General features: G+C 45.2%; 1 protein-coding gene across 2 annotated transcripts in view; it reads left to right on the top strand.

The window, feature by feature from the left end:
- AFG1L (AFG1 like ATPase) overlaps positions 1–13,824 on the top strand; it is a 201,277-nt gene that overhangs the window by 50,660 nt on the left and 136,793 nt on the right. For both annotated transcript variants that reach the window (XM_077487151.1, XM_077487150.1), the window contains exons 3-5: positions 10,405–10,456; positions 12,303–12,404; positions 12,788–12,918. In XM_077487151.1, coding sequence (XP_077343277.1) covers positions 10,405–10,456; positions 12,303–12,404; positions 12,788–12,918 — 285 coding nt within the window. The remainder of the gene's footprint in view (positions 1–10,404; positions 10,457–12,302; positions 12,405–12,787; positions 12,919–13,824) is intronic.

The following is a 13,824-nucleotide window of genomic DNA, read 5'->3' as shown; positions in this document are numbered from 1 at the left end:
AAAAAGTCTTGTCTAAAGTTTGCCACAAGCCACCTGGGAGACACACCAAACATGTGGAAGAAGGTGCTCTGGTCAGATGAAACCAAAATCGAACTTTCCCCACAATGCAAAACAATATGTTTGGCGTAAAAGCAACACAGCTCATCACCCTCAACACACCATCCCCACTGTCAAACATGGTGGTGGCAGCATCATGGTTTGGGCCTGCTTTTCTTCAGCAGGGACAGGGAAGATGGTTAAAATTGAGGGGAAGATGGATGCAGCCAAATACAGGACCATTCTGGATGAAAACCTGTTGGAGTCTGCAAAAGACCTGAAACTGGGACGGAGATTTATCTTCCAACAAGACAATGATCCCAAACATACAGCAAAATCTACAAAGGAATGGTTCACAAATAAACGTATCCAGGTGTTAGAATGGCCAAGTCAAAGTCCAGACCTGAATCCAATCGAGAATCTGTGGAAAGAGCTGAAAACTCACACTACTTTCGCAAGGCACTACTACACTACTCACACATACTTTCGCAAGGCACTGTATATATTGTGGTACAGCCCTGTGTATCTACCGCTGAAATATTTCAAAACCATAGACGCAATTCTCAAACCCTTTGTTTGGGGGAAACATAGACACAAATTAGCATGGCGACTACTCAAAAACCCCACTGATCTGGTCGGTACGGCCCTACCGGACTTCAGTCTATTCTGCTTAGCATCCCAACTATCCCAACTGTTCCATATAGATAAGACTGACAGGAAGAGATTCACTTCACTCCTATGCCCTGCCTGGGCCCAACTGACAACAGACCCCATTTGCGCCATAGCAGCAGGCATCAAAAATACTACAAAAAAAGACCACAACTCCCTCCTAAATCACTATAGAAAGATATGGAGACTGGCCTGTCAAACTAGACATACCCGTACATAACGACTACTCTCCCATCTGGCATAATATAGCACTCTTGATTATGCCAGATTTTGAGGCTTGGTGTAGAAGCGGAATTTTCTACCTCTCAGGCCGCGTACACACGCGCGGACTGTTTGCCCAACCTTGTTCGTCAAACAGTTTCGGCAAACAGTCCGCTCAAAATTTGCATGAGCGGACTTGCCCACACACGAGCGGACTGTTTCAGCGAACTGTTTGCCAAACAGTTCGCTCAACTTTTGAAATGAACGGACTCGCCCACGTAAGGAGGAGGCAAATCCGCCCATTTCGAGCGCGTGTACAGGTAGGCGGGGCCCGCGAAGGAGACGTCGCGGGCTCCGCCGCCTGGAATGGGCTTAAAGGGGAACCCCAACGCGAAAAAAATCGGCGTGGGGGTTCCCCCAAAGTCCACACCAGACCCTTGTCCGAGCACGCTACCCGGCCGGCCAGGAAAGGGGGGCGAGCGAGCGCGCCCCCCCTCCTGAGCCGTACCAAGCCGCGTGCCCTCAACATGGGGGGGTGCTTTGGGGAAGGGGGGGCCGCGCGGCCCCCCACCCCAAAGCACCTTGTCCCCATGTTGATGAGGACAAGGGCCTCTTCCCGACAACCCTGGCCGTTGGTTGTCGGGGTCTGCGGGCGGGGGGCTTATCGGAATCCGGGAGCCCCCTTTATGAAGGGGGCCCCCGGATACCGGCCCCCCACCCTATGTGAATGAGTATGGGGTACAATGTACCCCTACCCATTCACCTGTGAAATAAAGTACAAAAAAAAACACAACACAGGGAAAAAATATTTTATTGCACAGCTCCGGGGGTCTTCCGTCTTCGGGGGTCTTCTCGCTGGACTCCTCCGCTATCTGTGTGTAGCTCTTTTGCTAGCGGAGGAGTCCGGCTTTCTTCCTCCCCGCCGCCGGCCTCTTCTCCCGACTTCGGGGGTCTTGTCCCCCTCTTCGGTTCTTCTGTCGCCGCCGCCTTCCGTTCTTCTGTCGCCGCCTTCGGTTCTTCTGCCGGGCCACCGCGCCTTCTTGTAGCTCTTTTACAGGCGGTGGCCCGGTCTTCTGTCGCCGCTGTCGTCGCCGCCGCCTTCCGTTCTTGTTCTTCTTCTTGTTCTTCTTCTTCTCCTGGAGATGTTGACCCGACGAGCTCTCCGGCCGGAATGCCAGGGACACGCTCCGCTGCCACTTATATAGGGACAATGGGGCGGTGTCACATGGTATATGTCACATGGGTTGGTCACATGGGTTGATGTCACATGGGGACTATGACATCGTAAGGGGGCGGGGTCACCATGTGACCAACCCATGTGACATATACCATGTGACACCGCCCCATTGTCACTATATAAGTGACCGCACAGCGCGGCTCTGGCATTCCGGCCGGAGAGAGCGACGTGTCAACATCTCCTGGAGAAGAAGAAGAAGAAGAAGAAGAACGGAAGGCGGCGACAGCGACAGCGGCGACAGAAGACCGGGCCACCGCCTGTAAAAGAGCTACAAGAAGGCGCGGTGGCCCGGCAGAAGAACCGAAGGCGGCGACAGAAGAACGGAAGGCGGCGGCGACAGAAGACCGGGCCACCGCCTGCAAAAGAGCTACAAGAAGGCGCGGTGGCCCGGCAGAAGAACCGAAGAGGGGGACAAGACCCCCGAAGTCGGGAGAAGAGGCCGGCGGCGGGGAGGAAGAAAGCCGGACTCCTCCGCTAGCAAAAGAGCTACACACAGATAGCGGAGGAGTCCGGCGAGAAGACCCCCGAAGACGGAAGACCCCCGGAGCTGTGCAATAAAATATTTTTTCCCTGTGTTGTGTTTTTTTTTGTACTTTATTTCACAGGTGAATGGGTAGGGGTACATTGTACCCCATACTCATTCACATAGGGTGGGGGGCCGGTATCCGGGGGCCCCCTTCTTAAAGGGGGCTCCCGGATTCCGATAATCCCCCCGCCCGCAGACCCCGACAACCAACGGCCAGGGTTGTCGGGAAGAGGCCCTTGTCCTCATCAACATGGGGACAAGGTGCTTTGGGGTGGGGGGGCCGCGCGGCCCCCTCTTCCCCAAAGCACCCCCCCATGTTGAGGGCACGCGGCCTGGTACGGCTCAGGAGGGGGGGCGCGCTCGCTCGCCCCCCTTTCCTGGCCGGCCGGGTAGCGTGCTCGGACAAGGGTCTGGTGTGGACTTTGGGGGAACCCCCACGCCGATTTTTTTCGGCGTTGGGGTTCCCCTTTAAGCCCATTCCAGGCGGCGGAGCCCGCGACGTCTCCTTCGCGGGCCCCGCCTACCTGTACACGCGCTCGAAATGGGCGGACTTTCCGAGCGGGAACAGTTTGCTCATTTCGAAAGTAGCCTACACACGGGCGGACTGTTCGCTCAAACACAGTTTCAGCGGACAGTTTTTCGGAATTTCCGAAAGACTTTGTCCGTCCAACTGTCCGCTGAAACTGTCCGCTGAAAGCCCACACACGGGCGGACTGTCCGCCCAAACACTGTTCAGCGGACAAGGTTGGGCGAACAGTCCGCCCGTGTGTACGCGGCCTCACACTTACTCACTGCTGGCACATTGAAAACTTTCAATGCATTAACTAGAATTCACTCTCCTGAAGCACATGTTTCTCCGATTTCTATAAGTCCAATATGCTATTCACTCCCAATTCCCAGAATCGATACCTAATCCCACCCACAATCCTATAATGTAGTCAAAAGTGAAGACCCCCTGAAACTAATATCAATATTCTATAACATGCTACATACTCCCTCGTCAACGAAAATAACCTATAATATAAAAACACGATGGGAAGGAGACCTAGGGAACCTAGAGGACGAAGACTTGAATGAGACACTGGGCACATGCAAAGCTGTCTTGTCCGGACTATCTGACAGATTAAGCCAAATATACATTCTACACCGTACATACCTCACACCTGTAAGAATGGCTAAATTTAATCAGGAACAAACTTCCACATGTCTATTATGTAATCGAGAAACAGGTACATTCTACCACCTCCTGTGGTCCTGCCCATACCTGCAGGGATTTTGGAAACAGGTGGTAGATTTCCTTCATGACAACATGGGTTCCCCTCTGGCTCTAGACTCCAAACCGTGCCTACTGAGTATTTTTCCAGATGCTGACACTGACAAATATACCCACATTTTTATGCATGAGACCCTATTTTCTGCCCGGGAAACAATCGCTAAACTTTGGATGAGACAGGCTCCCCCCCATACTATCTGACTGAAAGGTTGACATAAACATCCCATTGCCCTACAAAAAATTTTTTTTTTTTTCCACAAAATTTTATTGATGTAATATAAACATACATAGAACAGTTTCCAATGAAGGTATTATATCAAAGTTCTCATAGCATTGTAGAAGATTACATGTAGGAGCGTACAGAATAATACAGTGAACTAGGCAATATTACAGATCGTGGAACCAATTCTTAAGAATACATTAAAGTACATTAGGACTGCTTTTCTAATCGGTGTTGGTTTACTAATAGGATGTGTTTATCCGGTAAAAGGAGTTATCGGAATTTACCTAGAGAAGCAATGGATAAGGAGTCAATGTAGGGAGGTTCACAGGTATGAAAAAAGGGAGTGGGAGGGGATGACCCTGCTGAGGTGGAAGGAATATACTGACAGAGAGATATATGGTTTTGTATGGGATACAATTAGTCAGGATGAGGAGAATAAGCGTCAGTAAGTTTGAAGCGTTGCCAATCGTGCCAGATTGCCGCAAATTTAGCTACAGTTTCATTGGAGATACTGATCAGTTCCTCAAAGGTTTCAATATTGTTCAGTCTGCGGAACCATTCCGCCAAAGTCGGGACGGACGATGAGCGCCAGTGACACGGTATGCATTGTTTAGCTGCATTGATCATAATCATGTTAAGGGATTTGAGGTAGCGTCTTTTGGGGATCTTGGTATGGTGGAGAAGATAAGTGGCAGGGGAAAAGTCATTGTGACAAGCGGTTACTGCAGCAATGGTGTCGTGAACCGACTTCCAAAAAATTTGGAGAGAAGGACACGACCACCATATGTGGAGCATGGTTCCCTCCTCCATGCCACAGCGCCAGCAAATGTCTGGGATAGTATTAGAAAATTTGTGTAGCAAAGATGGGGTTCTGTACCATTTGGAGAGAATTTTGTATCCGCACTCTTGTATGGCTACATTAAGGGAGCCTTTGTGTACGTAAGTACAGATAGTTTCCCATTCCGATTCAGAGAATTTGATACCCAAGTCCTTCTCCCAAGAGGAGAAGGTCTTACTGGAGAACGCTGAATCGTCCTTGAAGAGAAATAAATAGAGTATAGAGATAAGGTGTCTTTGAGGTAAATGTTGCGAGCATAAGTCCTCTAAAGGATTAAGATTTCTCGAGTAGTGATGGGAAATGTTTTGTCCGACCAGGAAATGATGGAGTTGCCTATATGTCCAATGAGAGATGTGGTTTGGCGTTGTCATAGTATTTAGGTCTGCAAGGGATCTGAAACTACCCCTATGGGTAAAAAATTGTTTGGCATATATATCCTTGTGAGGCCAGATATCAAATAGGAATTTGTCACTAAGACCAGGGGGGAAGTCTGGGTTGCCTCGTAATGGTGTGAGAGGACTGCGCCATGGATGCGGGTATGTCGTCTTTAACGTATGATGAAGAATATGTAATGTGGGTCCTATTAGGGGATGTTGTCTGACGTGAATAGGCACCTGGCGTGGATGTAGCCAAGGCATAGATCTTAGGGATAGGGAAGTAAAAGAGTGCTCCAGCGTGACCCAGTCTTTCACTTTTACAAAAATTAATGTACATTATTAGAGGGTGCCCTGCAAATTATAACAAAGTTTGGGACCGCTGGCTTAATGCATCTGACACGTGTATAGCACTATAGAACACGTCTCCCTCTGTCATGTGCCGTCCAGCTGGGCCCGAGTCATATATGCCACTCTCTTCAAGCATACATAATCGAAAAAAGTATGTTGATGCGCCAAAAAAAAAAAATGCATTACTGCATAGCAACAGTCCCTGTACTTGATCAGGAACTTTATGGTTTACCTATATATGTTATATGTGGAATGATTGTACTGAACAGAGAAAAATGTTTGTGCATTGTAAAATTGTAAATTTTGTGGAAAATAAAAATATTTAATCCAAAAAAAAAAACTGTTGGGAAATATGAGTATTTGTAATAAGTATAGAAGTTGTTCTTTGCCTTCATTGTCACATAATTTTGTCTAGCTAGTGCCTAAAATTTGGAATTCCATTTTAGACTTGAAAGTGATCTTGAGGACTAACCTTACTTGCCCCAGATCCATTAAGAAGAAACTTCCAGGTTTCTTCTCCCATCATCTTAGCGCCCCTATTGCAAAAAAAAGCATGCACTCAGTTTGAAGATATTGATAAAAGCTTCTGTGATCGATGCCTGGCCTACCTCATCCTACTCCCTCTGGTTTCCTGTTGACCAGCGAGGTCTCAACGCATTTGATAAGCAGAAGCAAAGTTATTGGGCGTCATAGAAAGAAAGAGACAGGGGTTAGCAACTTAAGCTATTCTCTTTACATAATATAGCACCTGGGTTTTAAGGATACCTTGGTGCTCTGAAAACAAATCAAGGATGCGGTCCAACCTTTGAGCTATTTTGTTTACTCTTTAAGGAAAAATCCAGTTTAGTTAAAATAGCATTTAAAAATCAACGTGATTAAAATATACCTTTCCATTTCAATCTACAGCCACTGTTATTTTCTAAAACTGTCAAAAATATTCAATGCAAATTGGCAACATGTCCATTGGCTGTCTGATTATCACAGAAGTCTGTACTAAAGTTACACTAAGCACTAAGGTGTCCTTTTATGAAGCAGTGAAATCTATTCACTGCTTCATTCTCCGGCATTCACATAGGAGATCTTTCTCCTCTGTGTGCCACTATATGAAGCGGAGTAGATCGCTTCACACTTGGAGGAGTGAAGCGATCTACAAACGCTTCTAACACTGGAGAACGGCCCCTAATACTGGAATCTCGTGAGACTTTACGAGATTACAGTACTAGAAATTCACTGATACACACAGATGTCATTATATTAAGCAGTGATAAATTATCACAGCTCAATACACTGACACGCGGTGTGATTAATGTTAGTGAAATAAAGCGTCCCCCTACATAATATATACATGTATACACACACAGACATTATATATACATGTATATACACACACATTATATATATATACATATGCACATTATATATATATATGTATATATATGTATACACATACATATGACAGGGGGACATGGTTACAGTGTTGGGGGGTCTGAACGAGGCATAAGGAAGTTAATTATCTTCCTCTTTCCTCCTCAGATCCCCCCAATTCCCTCTTCACTACCCCGGTTCTCCACCTCTGAGTTGGTGAATCAGGGCGTGTGAATTCTGACACAGATCACCAGTGAAGCGCTGAGATCACAGCTTCATATAGTGACCGTTACTGTGTCAGTCTATGTGGATTCTCCATGTGCGGAGATAATCGGCGGGAGAACAAGTTCAAACACATCTCCCCCGATTATCTCTGGTTTATATACTGTTTATGGGCTGTGATCAGCGGCGATCCTCTGGATCTCCACTGATCATTGCTTCATAAACGGACACCTAAGTAAAATGGTATGCATCCCTAGCAATAAGAGTTTAGTTTTGGTGAGTTACCCCCTAAGTTACCATGATCCGAAGAAGCGTGCCTGGCGAGTGAAACTTGTCAGCATGACATCATCACGTCCATGATGTTTGGAAATAGTCTGTCTGCCATGGACACTCATTCTTACCAGGATCATTCCCTCCTGTGAGGATGTAAGAATAGCTTGGCGTTGGCTGGGGTGGCCTGAGAATTTTGGGAAGTGGTGAACTTCCATCTACACCCTGCTGGATTTACATTTTCACTGACCCCCCTGCTGACATCCTTTTACCAGGCTTCATCCCCCGCTGCATACGAGCCAGCTATCAGCAAGACTGTGTGTACGGAGACTGATGCATGTGATTTTGCAGGTGTAGGTAGCAGCATTATCCCCCCCCCCTTATTACCGGTGTCGGGACACTGTCTACTAAAGCGTCCTTCAATTCACACACAAGCCTACAGTCCATGTGGCCTATCTCCACTCCAGGAATTTGCTCTATTTATACATGTCTTATTTGCACACTGTAACTTTCGGCATTGATCTGTGTCTACTGCTAATATCCTGGAACTGTGATGGATCCGATTTACCTGTGCATACTTTATTTCACTAATCTGGACTGCACCGCTAGCGCTAGACTAGTGGAATATCGCATTGATCCCTTTGAGTAAATCTGGCTCCCTTGGTCTGTGATTATTTTCCCTTACTGTGGTCAGCAGACTGCCCTTGGATTTTTACATAACAGTATGCTTGTGAATGGATGAGTGTCTGTGGTAGCTACCTGGGTCCTGTGACAATGTTGTGATATTTTTATCAAAATATGATGGAGGTGTAGTTTCCATATTTACTGCTTGTATGGTGTTTCAATAAACCTTTTTGTATTTTTGTAATACTGGATGTTCCTCATTGATGAATTCCTTTGGACTTCTTTTCTATTTTTATATATATACTAACCTCAATTCAGAGGAACACACTCCTCTTCCCATAGTGGATGACTTGAAATGACGATACGTATATATTCAGTGTATGTAATTGACTCTTGCCATCCTGGATTCATTATTTGGGGGTGTATCCTCTGCTTATATCCTCTAAGGCTTGCAGATAATGCAGCTTTTCTCATTAAAACAGTGAGAATGTATTAGGTGGTTATGATGAAGGAAGACCCTCCTCCCATTCAGGAATTATGCCCTGTACACACGGTTGGAAATTCTGACAAAAACGGTCCGATCGGATTATATTGTCGGAAAATCCGATCGTGTGTGGGCTCTATCAGACTTTTTCCGTCAGAAATTTAGACGGAAAAAGTTTGAGAGCTGGATCTAAAATTTTCCACCAACAAAATCTGATCTGACTTTTTCCGATCGTTTGTAGAGAATTCCAATGGACAAAGTGCCACGCATGCTCAGAATAAATTAGGAGACGAAAGCTATTGGCTACTGGCATCTACATAGTCCAGTCGTACGCAACAAACATCGCCACTTTCAGAACAATTGGATTTTCTGACAAATTTGTCCGACCATGTGCATTCAACACAAGTTTCGGCCAAAATCCATCAGAAGAAATCTGATGGATTTTGTGGTCAGAATGTCCGACCGTGTGTACAGGGCATTAGTCTGGAAAGGGCAGGGTGAAGCACATAGCAATTTATTTAGAGCAGAAAAAAAAGGTAAGACCCCGTAACAAAGTTTGTTAAAATGCTTGCAATGTACAATGATCATCCAGAGGGGATTGTTTTTTTTCTCAAAAAAATTGGGGTTAAACTTCAAGGTGAATATGGTTCAAGCATTTCATAAGATGGACACCATGGTCTAACATTAAAGAGGAAGTAAACCCTTCCAAACAACTTGGACCTATAGGTAAGCCTAGATTAAGGCTTACCTGTAGGTCCAAGCAATATCTCCTAAACCTATATGGTTTAGGAGATATTTGCCCGAAAATGGGCACCGCTGTCTACGGCGCATGCGCCGTAGACAGCGGCGCGCATGCGCACTAAATGCGGCAAATCCAAGAATGGATTTGCCAAATTTGTCGACTCCCGTGCGCATGCGCGGGAGTGACGTCATCGCGGCCTCGCCGTATGACAGCGGCGGAGCTGCGAGGCGCGACTCCCGTGCGCATGCGCGGGAGTGACGTCATCGCGGCTTCGCCGCTGTCATTGGTCGGAGCTGCGAGACGCCACCAGCAAGATGGACGCGGCGGACTACAGGGATCAGCGGCGACTTCGCTGGCTCCTGTGTCAGGTAAGTGACACATAATGAGCTACTATGCGATGCATAGTAGTCCATTATGCTTTACCTTTGCAGGGAAAAAAAGAGGAAGTAAACCCATCAGCGTTTACTTCCTCTTTAAGGCCTAACTAAATTGTAAGTTTTCTCCTTTACTTCAATTCAGTGACAAGTTCAACTCAGTTTTTTGGATTTTCAATTAGGTTTAGTCCTTGTGCCAATGGTCATCTGCACAAATAGAGTGAATCTTTCCAAGAGTAACAGAGAGCAATAGAAAGCTTCCCAATTCTATTTAAGAGAAAATGTTGTTATTGGATACAGTTGTACCAGCAAAGGGAATGTCTCACACATATCCAGCAGAAACAGGTTCAATTCGGATGTTTCAGATAAGGCACAGCACTTTCTCACAAAAGTGTTGTGTCTAGCGTGAAACATGTCAGAATTTAACTGGTTCCTGATGGCTAGCCTAATAAAGAGAGAATATTATTTTGTATCTTGGTATGCGCCTTTCCGGCTGGAATAGTGAACAGTATAAGTTTGCTATGCTTGTCAGTTAATATGTAAAAAAAAAAAGTTCAAAATAACTGTTGCTTCTTGTCCCATTTTCTCATTTCAGTTTTTCTCACAAAAGAAAACTCCTAAAGGACTTTATGTCTTTGGAGATGTTGGTAAGTTATAGAATAATAATTTTATTTAATTTCACTGTTTTAGAGTTTGCACACTGTATACTATGTTACTGATTGTTACTTTACTATCTTTACTGTGTTTTTAAAGCGTAGTTCCACCCAAAAATGCAAATACCTATTTAATAAAGATATTTTCTCCCATTTTCTCCCACTTTCGGCAAAAGATAGCCTCAGTATCTACAGCTATCTGCGCCATGTCCGGACCCTCCTTCGCTCCCCCTCCCCGCTTTCTTCTGGGAGACACACAGGTCCCAGAAGACAGCAGGGGCCACTCAGAACACGCAGCGCAACTCACGCATGGGCAAGGAACCAGGCTGTGAAGCTGCAAGGCTTCACTTCCCGATTTCCTTTCTAGCAATGCCGGCGCCTTCACCCACAGCTGAGGGGATGGATCAGCTTCGGGTGAGGGCATCGTGAGCACCATGGACAGGTAAGTGTCCTTATTTTAAAAGTCAGCAGCTGCAGTATTTGTAGCTGCTGTCTTTTAATTTTTTTTAGAAATGCGATTTACAAAGATCCATAAACTGGCATCCAGAGGAGAACGATCTCCTCTGAGAATGCTGGAGAATGGAGCAGTGAAATTTTACGGATGCCTAACTCTGCTGGACACCTTACTCTGCTGTTTACTATTTAAAAGTAATTAAGATTCATACAGAAGAAATTTTTTTGGAAACCATTTAATGAACAAGATTTTGTACTGTTAAAGTCTAAGGCCGCGTACACACGCGGGGACTGTTCGCCCAACTTTGTCCGCTGAACAGTGTTTCGGCAAACAGTCCGCTCGTGTGTGGGCTTTCAGCGGACAGTTTCAGCGAACAGTCCGCTGAACAAGGTTTTTCGGAAATTCCGAAAAACTGTCCGCTGAAACCTTGTTTCAGCGAACAGTCCCCTCGTGTGTAGGCTTGTTTGTCAAACTAAGTTCCGCGCATGCTCAGAAAGGATTTACACGCCGAAAGTTATAATGCAGTGTATAGGACGTCGTATTTTTCGTCCCGTCGTACGTGCCGTTCACGTCATCGCGCACGGTTTCAGCAAACTGTTCGTCCGTCGTGTGTGGCCATGTCCGTCCATGCTAATTTTGAGCGGACTGTTTGCCGAAACTGTTTGACGGACAAAGTTGGGCGAACAGTCCCCGCGTGTGTACGCGGCCTAAGTCCTTGTACACGCGGTCGCACATTCCGACCACAAAATCCGGCAAATTTTTTCAGACAGATTTTGTCCGAAACTGGTGTTGCATACACACGGTCGGACAGAGTTGACGGAAAATCTGATCGTTTGGAACGTGATTTTGTTTGTTACGACGGGACTACGTTCAGGCTAGTAGCCAATAGCTTTGGTCTTGTAATTTGATCTGAGCATGCATGGCACTTTATCCGATCGGAATTCTCTACAAACGATCAGAGTCCGATTGATCATGTCGGAAAATTTTATATCCAGCTCCCAAACTTTGTTGTTCGGACATGCCGACGAAAAAAGTCAGATGGAGCCCACACATGGATTATCCGACAACACGGCCCGATCGGACATTTTCCGTCGTAATGTCCGACCGTGTGTACAAGGGCTAAGGCATAATTATAGCATTGTAGCTAGGTGATACATGTCATAGTTTTTAAATGTACAGTTAATTCTTAGATACAGCGAAGTCTTTTGATGGTGGTTACTAAATGGCCAAGTTTTTTTTTTTGGTCCATATATCTTCAAGATATCTATAGATCCTTGTCTACAATTTACATTATACAGAATATTTAGTCACATGATAGGTTGATTTTAGTCAAATGTGTACTGAAAAATGTTTGAATATGTTAATACATTATTTTCTTATTTCAAGGCACTGGCAAGACCATGGTAATGGACATGTTTTTTACACATGTTGAAGTAGAAAAGAAAAAGCGAGTGCACTTTCATGGATTTATGCTTGATGTACATGAAAGTAAGTTATATCACGACTGTGTCAACTAGGTTTTGCGTATCAACTATAAAGTACACTATGGACCCTCTGTATAGTTGGTTCCTTAAAAAAAAAAAAAAAAAAAAAAAAAAAAGCATATATGGAACAGGCTCTTGTGTATTAGATTATTTACAACCTATACTGATTTTACAGGGTCAGTAAAATAAATGGACAGTATGCTTTCTGGTGTTGCACCTAAAGTAAAAGGTCACTTTTATTATACCAGTCTGTGCTACCATTAGTTCTATGTTACTGGTGTTCATCTTAAGAATTTTTGTATGTCCTTGACATTCAGTCTTTGTTTTTCAAATTGCCTTATCCATAGGTGACCATGTTGAAGTAGTTTTTTTGTTTTTTGTACACAGGAATACATCGCCTTAAGAAAAGTTTACCAAAAAGGAAAGCAGGATTCATGGCCAATACCTATGACCCTATTGCCCCTATAGCTGAAGAAATAAGTGATGAAGCCTGTTTGTTGTGTTTCGATGAGTTCCAGGTGAATAACAGAAGATTAACTTTAATAAATCCTGCTGTGTCAGGAGGTCACTGTCTACTGTCACTGACAGTTATCAGTTAGTGGAAATCAGAGTCACTGGCTTTTCAGCTCTTATTTGTGAGTGTGGTTTCCATGATCAGTCTGTTGAAATAACAGTGAGAGAAGGCAACTGTGCACACTCATGCATTGTACAACTGTGATTTAAAACATTACCGTGGTACCTTCATAATGTGCCTCTATCAGCTGTTTCGTAAATTTCTCCTTTCTTTATCATATATCATGGGACACAGAGCCTTAAGTAATAACTTAATGGGTATATAGGCACCTTCAGGTGATGAACACTGGTATACCCAATCCAGGAAGTTCACTCCCTATATAACCCCTTCTCCTTCCAGGAGCACATCCGTTTTTTTGCCAGTTTTTTGCCAGTGTCTAAGGTGTTGGTCACATGTGAAGATGTGCTCTGAGGAGCTCCAGGAGGGATCCATTCTGGATTTAAATATCCTCCATACACCAGATCCATCCAAAAGGCCAAAGTGGATGGTACCTGGGCCTCGTATCCGAAGCACGAGGTTTTGCCTGCAACGCCTTTCTTTGTAGAGCTGGACCCCGGGACCCAGGGCTTTGGTCGTGCTCCATTACCTAAAGCTTTCCTGGTGGGGTGCTTTTTACAGGTCCAAGGAAGTGGAACCCTGATAAAAAAGGGACCCAGTCCTTGAAGGTTTGCTAAATGCAACCCGCCGTGCTAGGTGAAGGTTGGATTGTCTGTTAATTCAGCAAATCCTGTGGTGGGGATAAGATAAGGGAAGAAACTTGGGAACTAAAAAGTCCACCTATGTGGAGGGGGATTCCTGTCAGGTAAGAGATCTGCCAAATGCTTTTTTCTTCCCCCTGAAAGGACTGGAG

Source organism: Lithobates pipiens, unplaced genomic scaffold (assembly GCF_037356315.1).
Source record: "Lithobates pipiens isolate NorthernLeopardFrog02 unplaced genomic scaffold, aLitPip1_a1.2 Scaffold_18, whole genome shotgun sequence".
Classification (NCBI taxonomy): Eukaryota; Metazoa; Chordata; class Amphibia; order Anura; family Ranidae; genus Lithobates; species Lithobates pipiens.
The sequence above is the reverse complement of the archived record's forward strand: the minus strand, read 5'-3'. Positions and strand labels throughout refer to the sequence as shown.